Source organism: Eriocheir sinensis, chromosome 33 (genome assembly GCF_024679095.1).
Source record: "Eriocheir sinensis breed Jianghai 21 chromosome 33, ASM2467909v1, whole genome shotgun sequence".
NCBI lineage: Eukaryota > Metazoa > Arthropoda > Malacostraca > Decapoda > Varunidae > Eriocheir > Eriocheir sinensis.
In genome coordinates this window covers 4,233,636-4,256,965 of record NC_066541.1, presented here as the reverse complement: position 1 = coordinate 4,256,965, position 23,330 = coordinate 4,233,636, and the positions used below count along the sequence as shown (strand labels likewise).

The 23,330-nt window shown below is 42.3% G+C and overlaps 1 protein-coding gene across 2 annotated transcripts in view; it reads right to left on the bottom strand.

Moving 5' to 3' along the window:
- Positions 1-285: 285 nt before the first annotated feature.
- LOC127006588 (uncharacterized) overlaps positions 286-23,330 on the bottom strand; it is a 73,284-nt gene continuing 50,239 nt past the window's right edge. Inside the window, exons 2-5 of one of the 2 annotated variants that reach the window (XR_007759655.1) lie at positions 7,955-8,078; positions 5,483-5,568; positions 1,630-5,263; positions 286-1,373 (exon numbers count right to left, since the gene is read on the bottom strand). Coding sequence is in view for 1 of the 2 variants with exons in the window: in XM_050876659.1 (XP_050732616.1) it covers positions 5,048-5,263; positions 5,483-5,568; positions 7,955-8,078 (426 nt within the window). In the remaining variant the exon portion in view is untranslated. Of the gene's footprint in view, positions 5,264-5,482; positions 5,569-7,954; positions 8,079-23,330 lie in introns of both variants that reach the window. The other variant, XM_050876659.1, reaches the window with a different exon arrangement.

The window sequence follows — 23,330 nt, the reverse complement described above, 5'->3', positions numbered from 1 at the left end:
GATTCAAAGTGTAAGAAAAAATATCCCCCTAAGTAATTACACGTTAAATAATACCTACATATATAGTTTTGGGGGCATCCTGTTATGATGATGATGTCTCGGTAAGTTCAAAGTGTACGATAGAATAACCCTGGTAATTACACATTGAATAATACATCTACAGTTTGGGAAGCATCCTAGCTATAATAAATAACAGGGCTGCTCCAATATATGACAAACACCACCAACAAAACACAAACTTAAACAAATACGAAGCGGTCACCCAATGGACAAAGAAACACCAAAAGACTAAAATTGTTTATAAATTTGGACACATGGTTTTATTTACTACATACATAAATATATAAATCTCTCTTTCTCTCTCTCTTTTTCTCTATTAACACTGTAAGATTAGCGGGACGCCGTAATTACAGGATACTCAGGACATTAGCGATCGATTCAAGCCACTATCATGACCTCCCCGGAAATAAAACAAGACTGAAAGGATTAATTTTGCATGTGATGATTAAAAAATAAAGAAAACAGCAGCGATGATCGAATGTGAATGAGTACATAAGAGGTGCGTAAAATAAGTCAATGGTAAACATGAGATAAAAAGCCAGACGTTACAATTGGGCAGTTTTCTTACGGGATAACAATGCCAAGTACAGATATTCTCCTACTTTGCCATTCTTTGACGTGGGCTTTCGGGTGACTATTAATATCTTTCTTTTATGAGGAGAACAAAATTTAGGAGTCTACATCACCCATAATCCTCACGCCAGAGAACGGAAGGAGGAGAATTTATTGGTATACTTTTACTAAATCATTCTCTGACGTGGGTTTCTGGGTGACTATTAAATATTTTCTTTATACGAACACTATTAAGAGATGCATCACTCGTAATACCCACACCAGAGAACGGGAAGAGAAGAATATATTGATACTCTTATACATATCTTAACACACTAACAAGGGTATCTGGAGGACTATTAGATTCCTTTATATGGAGTACAAAATTAAGGAGTTTGAATCTCCTATTAGCAAAGACCAGAAAATGTAAGGAAAAGAATATATTGATACTTAGCACGACAAAATTCCCGAGTAGAAAACTGCCCTTCACAGATGATAATTACAATGAGGAAAAAAAAAGTTATGGTGTGCAACGGACGTGAACACAATAATGAAAGGAAAATGTATGAAGACACGAACCATTTCCCAAACTCAGTTCAGTCAAGGGGAGAGTTGTAAAAAGAAGATTAAAACAAAATATATTAAGACGTTACTTAGCTACGCTCCCTTCCACAACTCTACGGATAAATACGAATTAATACTTGAGAGGCGAAGAGGAAGGTTTGTTACGGAGCTCCTCATCTTATAAAGGGGCTATTACACTGGGCAAATTTTCCGTGGATCTTCAGTCAAACCACGATTTCTGCTAGCGTGGTTCTCATTTGTTTCTTGTTATTGCTGCTGAGTGCTGATGATGATGGTGAGTAATTTCGTCGTCCTTCGGTGAAATCTCCCGTAGCTTTGGAAGATCGTGGACACGTCAGAAAACCACGGAAATATGAGAACCACGCCAGCGGAAATCGTGGTTTGACTGAAGATCCACGGAAAATTTGCCCAGTGTAATAGCCCCTTAATTACCTGTCTGTCTGTCCTAATGAAGCAGTCACACGCTCTCACCTGATAACACGCCTCACTTCCCAAACAAGACAAAATATAAAGAAAAAAATATGAAAAAGAAGTAAATAGAGAAAACATGAACTTGCCTCACCCTTAAAAGTAGAACAATGGTAAGAAATAAAACAGAACAAAAAATAATCACCAAAATATATGAAAAAAAAAAGTAAATAAAGAGAAAACGTGAACTTGCCACACCTTTAGAAACAAGACAACAGTAAAAAATTAAAAAATGAAAATAAAAATGATCACAAAAATATATTAAAATAGGAGGAAATAAAAGGAAAACATGACCTTCCCTCACGTTGAAAAAGACAATCATAAAGAAAAACAATAAATTAAAAATATATATAAAAAGAATGCAAATAAAGAGGAAACATGAAATTCCCAAGACAAGAAAAATAAATATATAAACCTTCAATGATAAAAAAAGCAAAATCAAACCATGTATCTTCCTAATCTGCATTAAACCCAAGTAAACAGCATCAGCAGCCTATTCTTAAAGCTATAATTCATCTGGACCATTTGTATTTCGATGCTTCAATAGAACAATAACAACACTGGGCTTTTTATGCGTTTTATATACAATCTTCAGAAATTTTGGGCATAAATACAATAAAGAAAATATAAATATGTAGCCTATCCTCGATCTCGCCCTTTTAGTTTTATCTGGTAACATTCACAACCCTAGCAAAACACACGTTCATAATAATAATAATAATAATAATAATAATAATAATAATAATAATGATAATGATAATAATAATAATAATAATAATAATGTTTTCCATGCATGTCTGTTAAGTTAAGGGTCAACATATCATCCTTGAATCATCTGGTAACACTTACAACACTACCTTAAAAGTGAACACGAGATAAATTAATAATACGCGGGTCTCTTACTTTCCTATTCAAACATTTTCTTCCGTCTCTTTCCGTACAAGACTTGAAATGCGTTAGAGACTCGACAATTCATCTCTCTCTCTCTCTCTCTCTCTCTCTCTCTCTCTCTCTCTCTCTCTCTCTCTCTCCAATTACGACTCCAGAAAGCATTAAGTAACTATTATGGCGTAAATATATTCAATTATGGCGTACGAAAAACAAGTCAAACCGCATGATTGTTTATCTAAAAGCAAATGGGGTAATCAGCTAATCTATGCGTTGGAGAGGAAGATTTTGTTTGTTTTTTTAATGGACGCTGTTATCATATTAGTACAGGAGGATTATTTTCTCACGTCAGGTTATAGTATTCGTGTCAAAAGTAAGAGACAAGTGATAAGGTTTCGCTCTTTCACAGCTGCCTTTGTTATTCTATCTGGACTGTTTGCTTCTTTTTTTTTTCATTATAATTTTTCATATCAAGCATTTATAAACACCGAATCTTGGGGTCTTCTTTCTGTAGGATTATCGCGTGTTTTGTATCATATTTCCGCATTGTTTCTAATTTCATCCACGACTTTTTTGCTTTCCGTTATGAATGTTTCTAACCAATGTCTCTTGGCCGTGAATTTTCTTGCTTCCGACTCGAGCACAGTGACGGATTTCCTTTGTTTTTAATTCACGCATTTATAAGCATGATACGGTAGCTTCTTTTGCATTTGTTTTTACTAAGATTTCCCAAACATTACTAACATTCGTGACATTATTTTTTCTTTTTCTACTCATTCTTGAAGTTACTTTTTTTTTCTTTTTCTACTCATTCTTGACATTACTTTTTAATTTTTCTACTCATTCTTGACATTACTTTTTCTAATTCTGCTCATTCTTGATATTACTTCTTCTAATTCTACTCATTCTTGATATTACTTTTTTATCTTCTCATTATTTACGTTCTTTACAATACTTCATTTTCAAACTTCTCATTCTTAACGTTTACCTTACTTTTTCCTTTTTATTATTTCCAAACTTTACATTTCTTTTCCTTCTCATCCTTTTAATTACTTCCCGTTCATTATTAGCATTTATTAGCATTTCCCTCCGACATTGTACTTCAAGAGTATATAACCTGACCTTCATCGAGTAACAAGGATTCACATTAAATTTTCTTAGCTATATTTCCTGACACTTTATTTTCCCCTCTCGTTAGCCTTAGCGCTGTTCCCTTCAATACTTCTGTAGCACATTATCTCTTCCTTATCTAGTAACAACCACCATTACTGTTCTTCTCAAACCGCTTATCACTAAAGTGCTTGACGCTTCCTTATCTTCCGCCTCTCACCTAACACTTGTCATCCAGCAGAAGGGTGTACAATCGCTCCTGTCTTACGAGTTGCTCCCTCTTACCATCTCCCTCTTTTGCGTCTTTAGTCCATATCCTCAAACATTTCGGGGCTCACACACCCACATCTGATAAGGCTTTCATAGAGGTTGTGGGTATTTCCATGGCTAGTTTTATGAGCCAAGTGGTATTTTGATAAGGTTTCTACACCATGAACTTGATCAAACACTCAAAAGAACCTGACTAATCTCCATCGTGGCCTTTGGAAATAGTTGTTGTGAGAGCCGAGAGCGTCTGAGAATATGACTAGCAATATACATCAACGAGGAATAAAATACTGGACAGGAGTGATACATATTCTATACGTGTGCAAAATAGAGTCCGTCTGTGTAAACGTTATATACTCTAAGCTGTTTTACTATAGATCTGCGTTCACAGTCTACGGTAAGAAACTACATACAGATGATATGCATACTAGTATTCATAGGTGGGCTGGTTTGAGGAAATGCAAAACACACTCGAAGATATTACAATATTCTCACACCTTTTGGTCAACGTTATGTATCAGGTGATAAGGCCAAAGGATGGAGACGTGGATAACACAAGCCACGATAAAAATACTTTGTCTAGATCTGAAAACTGCCTGAAGGGTGACTAACAGCTCTTTTAGGCGGTGGGTGACGGGTGAAGGAGGCGAGGCGAGGACAGAAGGTGGACGAGGGATGGGATAGGTGGGTGAGGAAGAGGTAACGTGGATAGGAGTGGGTAAGACAACGAAATGAATAAAACAAAAAAATAAAGGGAGAGAGAAAAATAGGGATAAGGATGATCACTAATAATTTCCATCCAGCAGGTACGCGAGACTGTATGGACAGGTTATTATATAGCAAGGGAAAGAAAGTCAGACAGTCAAAGACAGATAGAAAAGAAGAGAACGGGGGTGACACAGAGGGATAAAGATCACCATTAATTCCCATCCTGCAAAGCTTGGAAGAGGAACAGAAAACGAAAGAAGGAAAACCAGAGAGTGCATACACGATATTAGCATGGCAAAGAAAACACACACAGCAACGAAAGAGAGATGGAAAAGAGGAGATCGGGAGAGGGAGTAGGAGGAGGACGAGGAGGAGGAGATTGTGGAGGAGGAGGAGGAGGCGAGGGCGATCACCAGTAGTCACCATCCTGCAGAGCCTGGAAGAAGCTGAAGACGACGCAGGTGAAGTATATCCAGGTGATGCTGATGGTGAGGACGATGCAGCCGACGATGATGGGCAGCGCGTAGCCGTGGGAGTTGATGAGGGCGAGGATGCCGCCCGAGAAGGCCATGACCATATTGAGGAAAGTGAAGAAAACCCACGGCAGCAGCAGGAACCGTCGCTTCTGCGGGGGCGGAGGAGGAGGGGTGAGAACGATGCGGAGACGATTGTGATAAAACTTTCATCGGTAGACATTATTGTAAAGAGTCAGTTAAGTATTTCATGTTTTTAAAGGAGTGTCAGGTGATTCTCTCTCTCTCTCTCTCTCTCTCTCTCTCTCTCTCTCTCTCTCTCTCTCTCTCTCTCTCTCTCTCTCTCTCTCTCTCTCTCTCTCTCTACGTACTGTGCGGACGCCGTGTATAAGGAGCAGCGAACATATGATATAGATGACCGCCACCAGCACTAAGATCCCGAAGAAGATGTAGGCGGCTGTGGGGGAAGGGAAAGAACGATAGGATTAACAAACTGTGTAAATAATAATAATAATAATAACAATAATAATAATAATAATAATAATAATAATAATAATAATAATAATAATAATAATAATAATGATAAAGGATAAACGTTAATAACTGCATGTATTGATAGTTAATAAATCATATATATATTTATGATAACTTACTAATATGCAGGAGGAGTAGGCGTGGTCTGTGAAGCACAAGGGACATATACATATTCTATACTGCTTATACCTCAGTGTATTCAAATTAATCTATTGAGCATCGGAAATGGTCTAGAAAATATGTTCAAAGGGTGAGGGGGTCGAGGGGGGAGCGAAGACCCCCCCGTTTGCAGTTAAGTTACAAGTCGGGGTTGGTTTAGTTAAAAAAATAATTCGTGACTAATGAGAGAGAGAGAGAGAGAGAGAGAGAGAGAGAGAGAGAGAGAGAGAGAGAGAGAGAGAGAGAGAAAATTCGCTCGCTCGCATAGAAAACGGGTGTGAAGGGCAGAGCGGAGCGGAGTGTGCTATGGGGAGCTGTAGTATTCCTGATATATATTGCCCATGAAAACTTAATCTGTGTCTTGAAAATTTTTACCTAATTTACATATGCTTCTACTGGTTAACAAGTAATCAAAATGAGGGAGACTTCTAATTTTCCTATTCATCACTCGCTTTGACTCGTGGTGGTGTAATGATTTACTTAAGCCACCCCCAAAAAGTACAATTTTCTTCCGTTGCATAAGATATATAACACTTTAGGGGTGGCTCAAAGGAGAACAGTAATCAGATGCGAAACAGGAGGAGGAGGAGGTGGAGGAGGAGGAGGAAGAAAAGGAGAAGGAGGAGGAGTTGGCGGAGAAGGAGGTGAAAAAGTAGGAGGAAGAGGAGGAGGGGAAGAGAAAGGAGTAGGACAAGGAGTTGGAGGAGGAACACAAAGAAACACAAAGGAAGAACAAACAACAGCAGACCTGCTGGTCCTTACGAGGCTGTTTGTGACAAGCTACACTAACTAATCAAAGGTGGAAGATGAAGGACAGCAAAGGCGAAGGCTCCTCCCCACCCCCCCATCCATCCAGCCAAAGCTGGCAGGAAAGGAAAAAGAACCATGCAGCATGGAAAAACTGCATGGAAATTATTTAGGAAAGAGGAAAGAACTACCATTACTGCTACCACTAACCGGGCGATAAAAGCGGACAAGGACACCAGTATTCGAAAGAACTTAACGTTATTACGACAATGAGTAATATCTTAGTTGCTGGTTGGATTCAAAATACTTGTCTAATCTATTCTTGAAGGCCGTAACTGTTGTACTATCAACGACATCACAGGGAAGAGAGTTCCAAACATTAACAACTCGATTGAAGAAGAAGTGTTTAGCTTCGTGCGACGAGAATCTTTTACCACTTATCTTCAAATTGTGATTTCTTCTTGTTCTAGTTGATCGATCAATTGTGAAGTAATCTTCCGCATTAATATCACTTAATCCTTTAAACATTTTAAACACTTCTATTAGATCGCCTCGCATTCTTCGTTTTGATAGACTGAATAAATTTACTTCTTTAAGCCTTTGTTCATATGATAAATTTCTCAACCTAGGAATCATCTTTGTTACTATTTGTTGAAGGAGGTGGAAAAGTAGGAGGAAGAGGAGGAGGGGGAAGAGGAAGAAAAGGAGAAGGAGGAGGAGTTGGAGGAGGAGGTGGAAAAGTAGGAGGAAGAGGAAGAGGAGAAATAACAAGGAAGACAAAGAAACTAAGGAAATGGAGTAGAACAAGGAAGAGGAGCGTGACCTTGATGAGGAGATGAAAGAGGAGGAAGAGAACAAGAAGGAGAAAGAGGCAGAGGAGGTGGAGGAGCGGAAGGAGGAGGATAAATAAGAAAAAAATGAAAAGGAATTAAACGAATGACAAGGAAAAGAACGAGGAAGAGGAGGTTAAGAATGAGGAAGGTGAAGAGGAAGAGAGAAAGGAAAGAGGAGAAGGATGAGGGGAAAGAAAAAGAAAGACAAGGAAACTAAAGACACAGAGAAGAACGAGGAAAATGACATGGAAAAAAAAAATGAAGTAACCATAAGTGGACATAAGAAAACAACAACAATAATCACAACAAAATCAACACCTGAATGAATCAAGCACGAGACAACGCCTGCCAGGTCACCCTCCACCACCGTTGCTAGATTATCGTACTCAGAGCATAGTATATACCGGTTTCTGACGCATAACTATTGCCAAGAAGCATCAGGAATTAACTATTTTATGGATAACTATGAATGAATCTCGTTATTGGGACCCATGAGACAGTTTTGGGGTCAGAAATCGGTAAAAACAGAGGGCTGAGTACGACAATCTGGTAACGTTGCCTTCCACCCACCAGCATCCGAGTCGGGGTCAACGATGCCGAAGGTGACTGCATTGTCGAACTTGAGTCTCTTGCGCGTTTCGTCGATGTTGAGGAGGCAGTAGATGGCGACGATGATCTCACCCACGCCGATCAGCTGTGGAAAGAAGAACAACAATTAGACCACGTGTAGAGAACGAAAATAATACATGTAGGGTGATACCAGGGTCATACTCCTAAATATTTCAGCGCCCAAGCTCACATATTTGACAAGGCATTCGTAAGAGGGTAGTTTTATGACCATGGTGGTAGTTTGAACCTTTTACTGTGCCATGAACCTAAAAGAACAATCATTAGAACCCGACCGATCTCCTCTCCGGCCTTTGGGAAGAGTTGATGTGAGAGGCGGATGGGTCGGGGAATATAAACATTGGACCATATTCTCAAACTCTTCGGGGCTTTCACACCCACGACTGGTGAGACTTTCGTATACATCATTGTGCATAAGGCTTCAGATCAAACGCTCGTCAAAGAAATATAATGACTAAATGATTGATTGATTGATAGTTTATTGTTGCAAGTAAACAACAAAGGAGAAGGGAGGAGCATGCCATCCCGACCCCCAGGCAGTACAGAGTGTGAGGTGTGGCGATCAGCTGTAATGAAAATAATACCACCCAGACCACGTGGAGAAAGCCTAAATATGCACGTGTAAGCTACAGATTATGACCAAAGTATTGTCTAAGCATCCACGCCAATCAACTGTAGAAAAAAAACTAAACCCAAGAAATATTACACAGAACTTTTATACAGTCTCTCATGCTTTGAAGATCTAACAAACTTGGGGAGTTATTAGAGATTTAGCCACCCACGGAATCTTTCATTGTGTTGGACTAAAAAGAAAAAAAAGAAACGCTCTGTGAAGGTCCTTCGCAAACAAGCTTTTAGAGGCGTGAAACGTATAATAAAGGAAAATGCGCAATTATCTATGCGGATCAGGAAGAGCGTATAGAAAGTTTCCCTAGAACGCAGGATATCCTTAGAAGCGACAAGCGTTTTAAGGAGAATGTTCTCGTATTTAAAGGAAAATGCGCAATTATCTAAGCGGATCAGGAAGAGCGTAGAAAGTTTCCCTAGAATGCAGGATATCCTTAGAAGCGACAAGCGTTTTAAGGAGAATGTTCTCGTATTTAAAGGAAAATGCGCAATTATCTAAGCGGATCAGGAAGAGCGTAGAAAGTTTCCCTAGAATGCAGGATATCCTTAGAAGCGACAAGCGTTTTAAGGAAAATGCAGGATATCCTTAGAAGCGACAAGCGTTTTAAGGAAAATGTGCTCGTATTTGCGGATATCAAAAAGTACTGAAGAGCGCAAGAAAGGAGAGGCAGGAAACGTGTTGAGGAAAATGTGTTTCTATCACCCTATCTACGCAATTCCGATAGGATGTCGAGGAGTCACGACAAAGCACAGGAAGCAAGCAGTCCGAATGAAGGATAATGACCTCGGGCTGTTATCACACAAAGACTGAACCTCCGCCGCCACCATTGCCACCGTCAACTCCTTTCAGCTTTTCTCATCATTCATGAGGTCACTGATCCTATTATAGCAACTATGCTGTCTCCATTTCCTTCAATCAGCCACGTCCCATTCCCCCAATCCCCTCACTGTCAAGCCCTTTTCTGCGATCTAACCATCTTCTTGGCATTCTTCTCTTCCTCCCTCCTGCAACTTGCATCTCCAATACTCTTCTGCCCACGTATATATAGTCCTCTTTTCTCATCATCATCGCCACCGACAACTCCAGAACACATTAATTCCATATTCTGTTCCTTAGTGGAGGCGATCTAAGCGGAGGGGACTAAGGAACCTGACAGAATTATATCTCATTTGAACTCCATCCTCCCTAAGCCTCCATTAAATTAATATGCACCTATGCGGTTGCAGGTGAAAGATGGATCACAAAGACTAGCTGAGAATGAGAAAGATGGAGAATATACAAGGATATAAGCAGTAGTAGGTGGTCCCTGATAAGAGCTGAGCATTTTGATGTGATATTTTGAGCAAAATTAAGACATTTATATGTTAGAAATATGCATTGGGCTGAGAACTGAAGACGAGTCAGCGCTTTCCTGGCACACCGTGATGACGCACACTGTTGCACCGACTGTATTGTTGTTCAAGTGGAAGAGTTCGTCTTGGCGCGCAGCGGTGAGCTTGTCCTCTGCTGCCTCAAGAGGCGCCATTGTCTGCATGGCTGTGATGCAACAAAAGTTGCCCTGGGACAAAGCGACTATTGTACCGTACAAGCATGGTGTGGAAAGGCAGACACCGGGGGTAAGGCAAACCCTGCCGCGTCCTACCGACAAGCTTATACCATTATCTTATCACATCCGTCGTAATTTATATTGAAAACAAAACGACATCTTGTCACTTCTGATAACGCGAGGCAACACCTGCACCGGCACGGGGAGCAAGATCCGGCCATTCTTCTGCTTTGCTTTTCCCTCGGCCTGCCGACTATACCGAAAAATAAAAAAAATGGCGGCGGCAAGTTGTTTCAGTAAATCCAAGAAAGCAAGTGTTGTGTTAACAACACTTGATGTACTATCAAGATTAAATTTTTTTTTTTTTTAGCCAACATCGATCACGAAGAAGAAGAAGAAGAAGAAGAAGAAGAAGAAGAAGAAGAAGAAATGCAGAAACGGAGAAAGAAGCTTGACGGGAGACGAAAGGATGAGTAACTGATGGGAAGGAGCAACTAGCGACAATAAAAAAATCTGATACAATAAAACAATATAATGTTTTGGATTAGAACAGGAAACTTTGGCAGAAGACTAGATTGGTTTTGGAGATTAGGAGGAAAATTTCTCGCTTTGTGTCCTGATAACATGAAGAATGCACGAAACGAAGCAAGAAAGACAAATAAGGAAATAATGTCACTATTCTTTTCACGGTAAAGGAGGCAGCCGGCGGGGGAGGGGGAGGGGAGGAAGCCCGAAACATTCTATCCATTGTAACAAAAAAAGATGCCACAGGAATGATTAAATTTGGTTAGAGAGGAGAGAAAGATATCTTATTACAACTACGGTCCCTTGTATATTAAGTTTACTACACCCACAGTTCCTTACGCCTACATTATTAGTATTACAACCATATTTAATTACAACTACAGTCCTTTACAACTATTTTACTACAATCAGGGTCCTTTATACCTCTATCATTCTTTTTTTATAATTATTTTCGGTTTTTACAGGCGTGAGTGGTGTTGATGTGTGGTAATGAGCGCTGAGGATCGTGTCAGATATATGAGTGAACATCGTGAGGCGAGACTGGGAATTTGTTACGAGTCTCTCTCTCTCTCTCTCTCTCTCTCTCTCTCTCTCTCTCTCTCTCTCAGCATTCCTCCACGCTTGTAGGATGAGAGGTAGACATGCTGGCTGGCCCTAATGTGCTGCTATATAAACACACTCTGAGACCATCTATATATGCATGTGTACAGATGACAGCCAATTCAACCCCCTCCTCCTCCTCCTCCACCTCCTCCTATTACTATTACTACTACTATAACAACCACTACTCATTTTCATCCATTCATATTCTCCTTTCCCTTTTCTTCTATTTCATACTTGTGCTTCTTTCGTCATTCTCTTTACCTCCCCCTTGTCCTACTACTACTACTACTACTACTACTACTACTACTACTACTACTACTACTACTATTCATCACTCCACATTCTAATTTTCCTTTTATTTTTTTCCATACATTGTGTTTCTTTTGTCATTCTCTTCCTTTCTTTCCGCTTCTTTTCTTCTTCCTCCTCCTCCTCCTATCATTACTACTCGTTTTCATCAATCCATATTCTCACTTTCATTTTCTTTTCTTTTTTCCATTCTTTGTGTTTCTTTCGTAATTCTCTTTTCCTTCCTCCTCTTCCTCCTCCTCCTCGTCCAACTATTACGCGTCATTATTCCTCCATAGCCTCATTTTCCTTTTCCTCTTTTCCATACCTAATGCTCCTTTTGACCTTCTCTTTCCCTTTCTCCAACCCCCCTCCTCCTCCTCGACACACACACACAAACACACACAGCCTCGATAAGCCATTCTCGCGTGGGACGTCCTACAAAAACTGGCTTTCTCGCACAGGAAACGCCTTCAGACGGGTACTACGCCCCTGCCCACGTCTTCCGAGGCACCTGTGGAGTAATAAAGTAACACGGGACCTTATTACCCCCTTGAGGCACCCCCGCCGTGGAGTAGTAGCATTAAGAGGCGCCAGAGGGGGTAATAGTGTTTGGATCGCGGCCGTTATCCTCCCTTTAACCCTCCTTTTAAACATCCCGCTCACCCATCCGCCTCGCCACTCTAATATGGTGTGCTATGTGGCGTGTGTGTGTGTGCGTGTGTATGAGTGTGTGTGCGCGTGTGTGGGATGTGCGTAGGTGCTGACTCGTGTGTGTGTGTGTGTGTGTGTGTGTGGCCATGAAAAGAGGATTAGTAATAGCCTAAAAAGGGGAAGAGGTGAGGAAGGGCGACGCCGAGGAATAGTGAGAGAAAGAGGAGGAGGAGAATGCAGGATGAGGAATTTACGAAGGAGGAGAAGAAGGAGAAGGAGGAGGGGAAAGAAGAGAAGGTCAAGGAGGGCTACTGTGGGCGGAGAAGAGGCAAAAGAGAGTGAAAATGCAGGAGGAATAACACATGGAAGAGGAGGAGGAAGAGGAGGAGGAGGACAAGAGTTGCAAAAAAGAGGTGGAAATAAGAAAAGGAAAGTGAAAATGTAGAACGATAAAAACGAGTAGTAGAAAGAGGAGGAGGAGGAGGAGGAGGAGGAAGAGGAGGAGGAGGCTACTGAGGGGGTGGGGAAGATATGCGATACACCCTTTGCATAGCCTCCTTGTTGCCACCCAGAAGAACTTACACACCCACCACCAACCATTACCCCACTACCAACCTACCCACCACCCACCATTTCTCCCCCACTCCCAACCCACCCCCGTCACCCATCTATACTTCCCTCCTCGTCCCACCCACACCCATCACTCACCCCCACTCATCTACCCACCCATGTATATCCCACACATCCCCACCCTCGCCATTCAAGTTACGTAACACAGCACACCCCCTCGCTGCACCTCCCGCCAAGATTGCCCCAACGCTGTGTACTCCCCCGCCGCCTCATACTGCACCGCGCGGGGCTGTTCCTGTACGCAGCGTTTGTTCCCAATATGCCAGCCTGTTGCCGGGGCGGGGAGAATGCATGGCGGTGGATTGTTTTTTGTTTGCTGTTTTAGAACGTTTGCGTGAGTGAGTGTTAGGAGATGAGGAAATGAAAGCAATGGAAAGGGTAAAAGAAAAAGAAAGTAGGTTGCTTGATATTTAAAACCTCCACGCTGCAATTATAATGATACTACTTACAATAATGATAATAGGAACAATACCAAGAATATAATGATAATGAAAACAACACTACTACTACTACTACTACTACTACTACTACTAATGCTTTTACCATTTCAATTTCTGCCCCAACTGATAGGCTACTATTTTTATACTACTACTACTACTACTACTACTACTACGTCTGAGAAAATAATTAAAATAGCAATAAACCCATAAATCAACCACTAAATGTTACAGAATCGATACCCCTTCAATCCCAGCACCAATCTGTCAGTATTTACGAGGGGCGCGAAGTGCGAGCATCCTGGCGGATACGCGGGCCGGGCAGCCACAGCCACGCGGCCCTCCGTCAACGGGGCATTCACCCGCCCGTGTGTATGTGACGGACAGCTCGCGGGGGAGGCTGTTGTTGTAACCTTACGTACGTGAGGAACGAAGGGCGCCGCTTTCACGCACTTGACTCCGCACGCAACGACTACTGACTGTTACCAAGACCACTGCTACTACTATTACTGCTACTGCTGCTGCTATTGCTGCTGTTACTACTACTACTACTACTACTACTACTACTACTGCTACTACTACTGTTACTATTACTAAACTTTTCTTCCCTCTCTTTCCTATACAAGTGGTCTCTTCTACTTTTTACTTGTTTCATGTCCTTTTAGTTACTTATGGAAGGGAGTAGTTATATTATTATTATTATTATTATTATTATTATTATTATTATTATTATTATTATTAGTAGTAGTAGTAGTAGTAGTAGTAGTAGTAGTAGTAGTAGTAATGAATGTGGATGTGAGGGACCTAAGATTAAATGGAGTTCAGCCAGCAGAGAGCATAACCAGAGAGCATTAATGACGCAAGAGTTAATGACAGGAAATTAAATGAACTTAACTTGGCTAAGAACATACACGACGAGAATGAAAGATGACAAAAGTGAAAGTGAGAGAACTTAAGCTTAGTAAATGAAGTCCAGCCGCTGTTTACATTAACTCGTGACAGTATTTTATCTATTTTTATTTTTTATATACACGACGAGAATGAGTGATGACAAAAGTGAATGTAAATGAAGTCCAGCTGCTGTTTACATCAACTCGTGACACTATTTTATTTTATTATTTTCTTTTTTTAGGTTTTTAATGTGAATTTTAAACGATCGACTTTGGTGTGGCTTATGTTGCTTTATGAAGTTAAATCAATTTCTTTACCATTTCTACCATCTACGAGTGGAGGTTAAAAAATAGATACACTGGTTAACTCTCGCATTAGGAAGTAGGACAGCATGATTATTACACGGTAGCTGAAAATATTAAGAGCGATAGCAAGTGAGCATACGACTGAAGGCTAAAAAACAAAGATGCGGGGTAACTTTTGCATTAAGAATTTGGACAGCTCAATAATGGCAGTCACAATCATAAACAGCGAAAAACAAGCAAGTAAATATGTGAGCGGATGTTAGAAAGTAAGGATAAAAAAACAAATAAAGATAAATAACAAGTAAGAAGTAACAAGCAAGTAAATATGCGAGAAGGTGTTAGAAAATAAGAATAAATTAAGTTGGTCTTGGTCTGGGTTGGGAGTCTCCTTAGCATAAACTCCCCCGCCCCCTCCGTCTCCCCACCTCTCTAACGGAGCACATAAATCTACATTAGGCCGAGGTGGGGAGATTAATTACGCCGATGGGAGGCAGAAAAAATATAAATAGCTGCGGCAGCCATTACCTTAAGTGGCCTCGATGGTGCTAAGAGGAAATTGAAAAAAAGGGGAAGTGATAAATGGCGAGATAATTGGGAGAGAAAAATTACAAGTGAAGATTAGGCATGAAAAAAGGACTTGGTTGTTAATGGGATGATAGTGGTGATGATGGTGGTAGTGGTGGTGGGCGTGATGGTAGTAGTAGTAGTAGTAGTAGTAGTAGTAGTAGTAGTAGTAAAATAAGAAAAGAAAAGAACTTAGAAGAAGAAAAGAAGAAGAAGAAGAAGAAGAAGAAGAGGAAGAAGAAGAAGAAGAAGAGGAAGAAGAAAAAGAAGAAGAAGAAGAAGATACTGACGAAAAAGAAAAAACAAAAAGAAGGAGAATTGGAAGAAGAAAAAGAAGAAAAGAAGAAGAAAAAAAGAAGAAGAAGACGAAGAAGAAGATAGAGATGACTTAGAAGACGTAGACGAAGATAAAGACGAAGACGAAGACAACAACGAAGAAGAAGAAGAAAAAAAAGAAGAAAAAGACGCTTGGGCACTGCAAATACGACGCAGAAACACAAATTAATTAAAGCAAAACAAGAACGAAGGACAAAAAAACAAAACAAAAACAAAAACAGAATCAAGGACGTTAGGAGAAGGGAAGCAAAGTACACAGAGATAAATTTAGCAAGTGTGAAGTAATTATGTTGATGGGAGAGATAAAAAGAGGCAAAAAACGGGAGGGAGAGAGAGAGAGAGAGAGAGAGAGAGAGAGAGAGTGAGAGAGAGAACTAGGTCAACACACTACAGACTACACTCATGCACTCCACTCCCATCTCTCTCTCTCTCTCTCGTACACTCATCTCTTCTCCGTGCAAACTAACAATTATAAAACACAACAATCAATAGAGTTCTTGGAAGATCGGTGTTTCTTTAGCGATAAAAGACGAAAAAAATAAAAAAAATCCGGCTCCTTAAACAGAAAACGAAGCAAATCACAAGGTTACGTGTTTTGCTTGTTTTCATTTTCCTTGGTGTAAAGGAGTTTGGATTTTTCTTGTTTTTTCTCATTTTGTTTGGTCTTCCTTCCTTTTTTCTATTTTCACTTCGATAATGACATCACTCGTTCTTTCCTTTTCTTCTCTTTTTTTTTGTTGTTGTTGCTCCTCATTCATCACCTGGCTTCCTTTTCTTTCTGTCCTCCATCTGTCATCAACTTCAAAAGGGATAAAAACTATGTAGAACACACCTTCCTTTTTTTTTCCCGTGTCTCTTGTATCCTTAACGTAACCCCTTTCTTTATTTTTCTTTCTTTCTCTATTTTTTTTTTACCTGTGTCCTCCTCCTCCTCCTCATACTGCTACTACTACTACAACAACAACAACTACTACTACAACTACTACTACTACTACTACTACTACTACTACTACTACTACTATCACCACCAGGAACAGCTACAGATACAACCACAACTACAACCACACCTTTCAAAACTTCCCAAATCCTTCTCTTCTTCCTCCTTACCACCTTCCCTCACGTCCTTCCCCTCACCCTCCATACTACAAACAGCAATGCACTGACTGAAGCTTAACATACATCACACCCACCACAACAAGGGCGTCGATGAACCATTAAGAGATGAACCATTACCATAACTAAAATCCGCCCCGTTCCGTTCCTCCTCGCCTCCCTTCATTGCACACGCTGCCCACCACATACAACCCACCTCTGTCCCGCGCTGTTTGTCCCGTCCAAGCTGCGCCAACATTACCAAGATTTACGAGGGTTGTGTAGTGTTATGTTGAATGCCTGGCTTGACTTGCCTTGCCCTTCCCTCCCTTCTCCCATCCCTCTCTGCAATCCTACCTCCAGTACCTCTACCTCCTCCTCCTTCTCCTTCTCCTCTGTGGTATGGCTTTCAAAGGGTGTCTTGAAAGCGGGTGTGGACTTAAGTGTTGCATAAGGTAAGGTAAGGTTGGGGGCACACGGTACAGCTGCGCGTGGCCTCGGTGCTCATCTCCGTGCTATTTTCCCTTGACCCTGTGGTGGAGCAATGTAAAATAAGGTATATACGGACAAAGCGTAAACAAAAGACAATGGGAAGAAAAACCAATGTATCTTCGGGTGTAAACTAAGGTATTACCCCCTGTCCTCCTCTTCCCTTCCCTGTCCTCCTCTTCCCTTCCCTGTCCTCCTCTTCCCTTCCCTTTCCTCCTCTTCCCTTCCCTTTCCTCCTCTTCCCTTCCCTTTCCTCCTCTTCCCTTCCCTTTCCTCCCCTCCCTTCCCCTTCCTCCTTCCCTTCCTTCCCTTCCTCCTTCCTTCCCTTTCCTCCTCTTCCCTTCCTTCCTTCCTTTCCTTCCCTTCCTTTCCTCCCCTTCCTCCCTTTCCTCCCTTTCCTCCTCTTCCCTTCCCTTTCCTCCTCTTCCCTTCCCTGTCCTCCTCTTCCCTTCCCTTTCCTCCTCTTCCCTTCCCTGTCCTCCTCTTCCCTTCCCTTTCCTCCTCTTCCCTTCCCTTTCCTCCTCTTCCCTTCCCTTTCCTCCTCTTCCCTTCCCTGTCCTCCTCTTCCCTTCCCTTTCCTCCTCTTCCCTTCCTTGTCCTCCTCTTCCCTTCCCTTTCCTCCTCTTCCCTTCCCTTTCCTCCTCTTCCCTTCCTTGTCCTCCTCTTCCCTTCCCTTTCCTCTCCCTTCCCTTTCCTCTCCCTTCCCTTTCCTCTCCCTTCCCTTTCCTCTCCCTTCCCTTTCCTCTCCCTTCCCTTTCCTCTCCCTTCCCTTTCCTCTCCCTTCCCTTTCCTCTCCCTTCCATGTCCTCCTCTTCCCTTCCCTTTCCTCCTCTTCCCTTCCCTGTCCTCCTCTTCCCTTCCCTTTCCTCCTCTTCCCTTCCCTGTCCTCCTCTTCCCTTCCCTTTCCTCCTCTTCCCTTCCCTTTCCTCCTCTTCCCTTCCCTTTCCTCCTCTTCCCTTCCCTTTCCTCCTCTTCCCTTCCCTTTCCTCCTCTTCCCTTCCCTGTCCTCCTCTTCCCTTCCCTGTCCTCCTCTTCCCTTCCCTTTCCTCCTCTTCCCTTCCCTTTCCTCCTCTTCCCTTCCCTTTCCTCCTCTTCCCTTCCCTTTCCTCCTCTTCCCTTCCCTTTCCTCCTCTTCCCTTCCCTGTCCTCCTCTTCCATTCCCTTTCCTCCCTTCCCTTCCTCCTTCCTTCCCTTCCTCCTTCCCTCCCTTCCCTTCCCTCTCCCTTCCCTTCCCTCTTCCTTCCCTTTCCTCTCCCTTCCCTTTCCTCCTCTTCCTTCCCTTCCCTCCTTCCCTTCCCTGTCCTCCCTCTTCCTTCCCTGTCCTCCCCTTCCTTCCCCCTTCCCTTTCCTCCTCTTCCCTTCCCTTTCCTCCTCTTCCCTTCCCTTTCCTCCTCTTCCCTTCCCTGTCCTCCTCTTCCCTTCCCTTTCCTCCTCTTCCCTTCCCTTTCCTCCTCTTCCCTTCCCTGTCCTCCTCTTCCCTTCCTTGTCCTCCTCTTCCCTTCCCTTCCTCCTTCCCTTCCCTTTCCTCCTCTTCCCTTCCCTGTCCTCCTCTTCCCTTCCCTTTCCTCCTCTTCCCTTCCCTTTCCTCCTCTTCCCTTCCCTTCCTCCTCTTCCCTTCCCTTCCCTTTCCTCCTCTTCCTTCCCTTTCCTTCCCTTCACTTCCCTTTCCTCCTCTTCCCTTCCTTGTCCTCCTCTTCCTTCCTTGTTCTCCCTTCCTTCCCTTTCCTCCTCTTCCTTCCCTTTCTCCTCTTCCCTTCCCTGTCCTCCCTTCCTTCCCTTTCCTCCTCTTCCCTTCCCTTTCCTCCTTTTCCCTTCCCTGTCCTCCTCTTACCTTCCCTTTCCTCCTCTTCCCTTCCCTTTCCTCCTCTTCCCTTCCCTTTCCTCCTCTTCCCTTCCCTGTCCTCCTCTTCCCTTCCCTGTCCTCCTCTTCCCTTCCCTTTCCTCCTCTTCCCTTCCCTTTCCTCCTCTTCCCTTCCCTTTCCTCCTCTTCCCTTCCCTTTCATCCTCTTCCCTTCCGTTTCCTCCTCTTCCCTTCCCTTTCCTCCTCTTCCCTTCCCTGTCCTCCTCTTCCCTTCCCTTTCCCCGTCTTCCCTTCCCTTTCCTCCTCTTCCCTTCCCTTTCCTCCTCTTCCCTTCCCTTTCCTCCTCTTCCCTTCCCTTTCCTCGTTAACTTCCAAAGGTCCAAAACCAAACCAAACGCAGCTGTGTGGAGAGACGGATACATAAATGTGTAGAAAGAAAGGTTAAAAGAGAGAAAGAAAGGTAGATCAACAGAAACAGAGAAAGAAAGAAAGAAAGGAAGAAAGATCAACAGACTGAGAGAAAGAAAGAAAAAAAGAAAAAGTGAAAGAAGGAATGAAAGAGAAGGAGAAAGAAAAATCAGGCTTTCATTATCATACCCAAACAAACACGAGACGTCGAGCTTGGCTATGAATCCCAGCACAATCTTAAACGACTCTTAATATTACTCAAGGGGAGAATACCAAGAAGGAGAAGAAGGAGAAGAAGAAGGGGAAGATAAAGAAGAAGAAGAAGAAAAAGAAGAAGAAGAAGAAGAAGAAGAAGAAGAGGAAGAAGCAGAAGAAGAGGAAGAGGAAGAAGAACAAGAACAAGAAGAACAAGAAGAACAAGAACAAGAATAAGAACGAGACTGAGAAGAAAAAGAAGAAGAAGAAGAAAGAAAGAAAGAAAGAAAGAAAGAAACAAAAAAAGAGAGAAGAAAGAAAACGTTATCCACACAGCAAAAAACGTTGCATAGCGTATTATGAGTGAGAAAAATGGCGTAAAAACGTTTGTATAAATTGCAGTAATCATCAAGAGAGAGAGAGAGAGAGAGAGAGAGAGAGAGAGAGAGAGAGAGAGAGAGAGAGCACTACATTAGCAGCGAAGTGGAATGCGTCTATAAGGAATGACGCAACACACACACTCGTAAAAATATCCACTTGACGCATGAGTGGCTTCTGACTGTCAACTCCACCTCCTCCACCACCACCATCACCTCCACTACCATCTCCACCACCACCACCACCACCTTAACCTTCACCTCCACCTCCAAAACCGCCACCGCCACCACCTACACCACCAAGCTAACCATATCTCCACCTCCTCCACTCCTATCACAGCCATCTCTTCCACCTCCACCTTCACTTCCACCACCATCTCAACCATTACATCCACCTCTACGCTATCGTTACCACATCCACCACTCTTATACCATCATCTCCACGTTACATCCACCACCACCACCTCCTCCACTACTAAATCCACTTCCATCACTTACGCATCCACCATCTCCACCACTCCATCATCACCACTACCACCTCCTCCTCCTCCTCCTCCTCCTCCTGCAACTGTGCAAACAACAAGAAAAACAGAGAGAGAGAGAGAGAGAGAGAGAGAGAGAGAGAGAGAGAGAGAGAGAGAGAGAGAACAGAACAGAACACATTACAAGGCTGGTAAGGAGAATGTCAAGGACGGAATATTTTTGACGTATGTGCTAATGGGAATGATGATGATGATGATGATGGTGATGATGATGATGATGATGAGGAGGAGGAGGAGAAGGAGGAGGAGGAGGAGGAGGAGGAAAACGATTAGGAGCAAGGATAAATGAGACACAAGATAAAGATACTAAACAAGGCACTGAATAATGTAGAATGAGAGAGAGAGAGAGAGAGAGAGAGAGAGAGAGAGAGAGAGAGAGAGAGAGAGAGAGAGAGAGAGAGAGAGAGAGAGAGAGAGAGAGAGAGAGAGAGAGAGAGAGAGAGTAAATAGAACCAAAAAATATAGCAACAAAACAAAGCAGTAATAGTAATTGTAGAAGAAGTAGTAGTTGCAGTAGAAGAAGAAGAAGAAGAAGAAGAAGAAAAAGAGAAAAATAATAATAATAATAAGAAGAAAGAAGAAGAAAAAGGAAAATATAGAAGAGAACAGTAGAAGCAGAAGTAGTAGTAGCACCAAAGGAGAAGGAGGAAGAAGAAGAGATCAGGAGGAGGAGGAGGAGGAGGAGGAGGAGGAGGGCCAGGCCAGACGGGAGGAGCAATCAGCGGCACTACTCGGAGGTGCGTGCCAAATGAGTGCCGGAGTCAACGAGGCCGCAAAAAAAGTGCCACGGGGGCCAACACTCTCCGCTACCTGGTGATGGTCGCTCAGGTGTGTGTGTGTGTGTGTGTGTGTGTGTGTGTGTGTGTGTGTGTGTGTGTGTGTGTGTGTATGCCTCTCTCTCTCTCTCTCTCTCTCTCTCTCTTTTCCTTTTCTTCTCTCTGCTCACTTTCCCAGGCTTTCTCTTCTCTTCCTTCACCTCCTCCTCCTCCTCCTCATCATCCACTTCGCCTTCTTCATCTCTTCTTTCTCCTCGTTCTCTCTCTTTTTCATCCACTTTTTCCTCTTCATGTTTCTCCTCCTCCTCCTTCATCATCATCATCTTCCTCCTTCTGCTCTTTCTGGTCTCTCTCATCGTTCGGTTTAGTCTCTTCCTCCTCCTCCTCCTCCTCCTCCTCCTCCTTCAGGTGCACAAGAGTAGAAGAGAAGAGAAAAAAAATAAAAAGGGTAATGTGAAGTAATGGTTCTTTAAGTGAGGACGAGGGGCTTGGCAATGCTGAGGAGGAGGAGGAGGAGGAGGAGGAATTGGCAACACTGATGAGATGCTATGAAGGGTGGGACGAAGGTTGAAGAGGTGGAGTCTAAAGAGGAGAAGAAGAAGAAGAAGAGGAAGAAGAAGAAGATGAAGAAAGAGAAACAAAAAGAAGAAGAAAAAGAAGAAAAAGAAGAAGAAGAAGAGAAGAAGAAGAAGAAGAAGAAAGAGAAGCACAAAGAAGAAGAAGAAGAAGAAGAAGAAGAAGAAGAAGAAGAGAGAAAAGGAGAGAAGGGAATGGAGGAATGGGAGCTAAAATATAATGAAGAGGAGACAAACAAGGAAGAAGAAACAACAAGTGACGAGTGAGAAAACGAAAGAAGGAAAGAAAGAAAGAAAGAAAGAAAGCAAAAGCTGAAAGCAAGCACCCTAACATCAAAACAAACAGAAAGGAGAGGGTGAGAGGGAGAGCGATAGCAACACACACACACACACACACACACACACACACACACACACACACACACACACACACACACACACACGTGAACTCCCATAAGGTTGAGTTACTGTCGCGATCCGGAAGGAGGAGGAGGAGGAGGAGGAGGAGGAGAGGGCAACGATTGGAGGAGGAAAGAGATAGGAGACAGATAGAAGGAGAAGAGGAGGAGACTGATAGAAGAAGAAGGAGGAGGAGGAGGAGGAGGAGGACAGCTGATCCGAAGGAGGTGATGTCACACTCACAACCCGGACCAGAGTAAGTGCCAAATACCACTCCCTCCCTTCTCTCTCTCTCTCTCTCTCTCTCTCATGGCACTCCCTCTTCATCACTTTTCTCCGTTGGCACTCCCTCTCTTCTTCTACTTCCTCCTCCTCCTCCTCCTCCTTCTCCTTCTCCTCCTCTTCCTCCTCCTGTCATCTAACAAGCCGCCCCTACGAGCATACATTTTTCCGTACCTCCTCCTCCTCCTCCTCCTCCTCCTCTTTAACGTGAGCGAAAATAAACTAAGAATGTGAGAACTGAGACCAAAAGTGATGACTGTAGAATGAAGAGTAGAATAAAATAAACAAAATAAAAGAACATGAGAACACGGAAATAGGAAAATGCGAGAATTGATAATCCAAGAAAATCTAATACGAACATTTGAAAACACAAGAATCCGAGAAACAATATGAGGGAATACGAGATTACGAGAATATGAGAAAAAATGTAAAAAATAGTTATAATACAATGAATGGGAGGAGAAAAGAACGAAAATAGAACGAGGGAAAGAAATATATATCTTTTTTTTTTTTTTTTTACTGCAGAGGAGACTGTGCAAGGGCGTAAAAAAAAAGAGAAAGCAATAATGAAAAACAAAACAAAAACAAAAACAAAAACAAAACAAAAAAACCGCTACTTGTACTGCTCCTAAAATACAGATGTGAATAAATAAATATATGTAGAACTAACCTCAAATCAACGTTAACAAGACTCAGAGGAAATAAACGTGAAGTAAATATAAGATTGAAAATAAATGTGAAATCAACGTTAAGAACATGTGTTAAGTAAATGTGAAATTGACGCTAAGTATCTGTTAAGTAAATGTGAAATTGACGTTGAGTATCTGTTAAGTAAATGTGAAATTGACGTTGAGTATCTGTTAAGTAAATGTGAAATTGACGTTGAGTATCTGTTAAGTAAATGTGAAATTGACGTTGAATATCTGTTAAGTAAATGTGAAATTGACGCTGAGTATCTGTTAAGTAAATGTGAAAT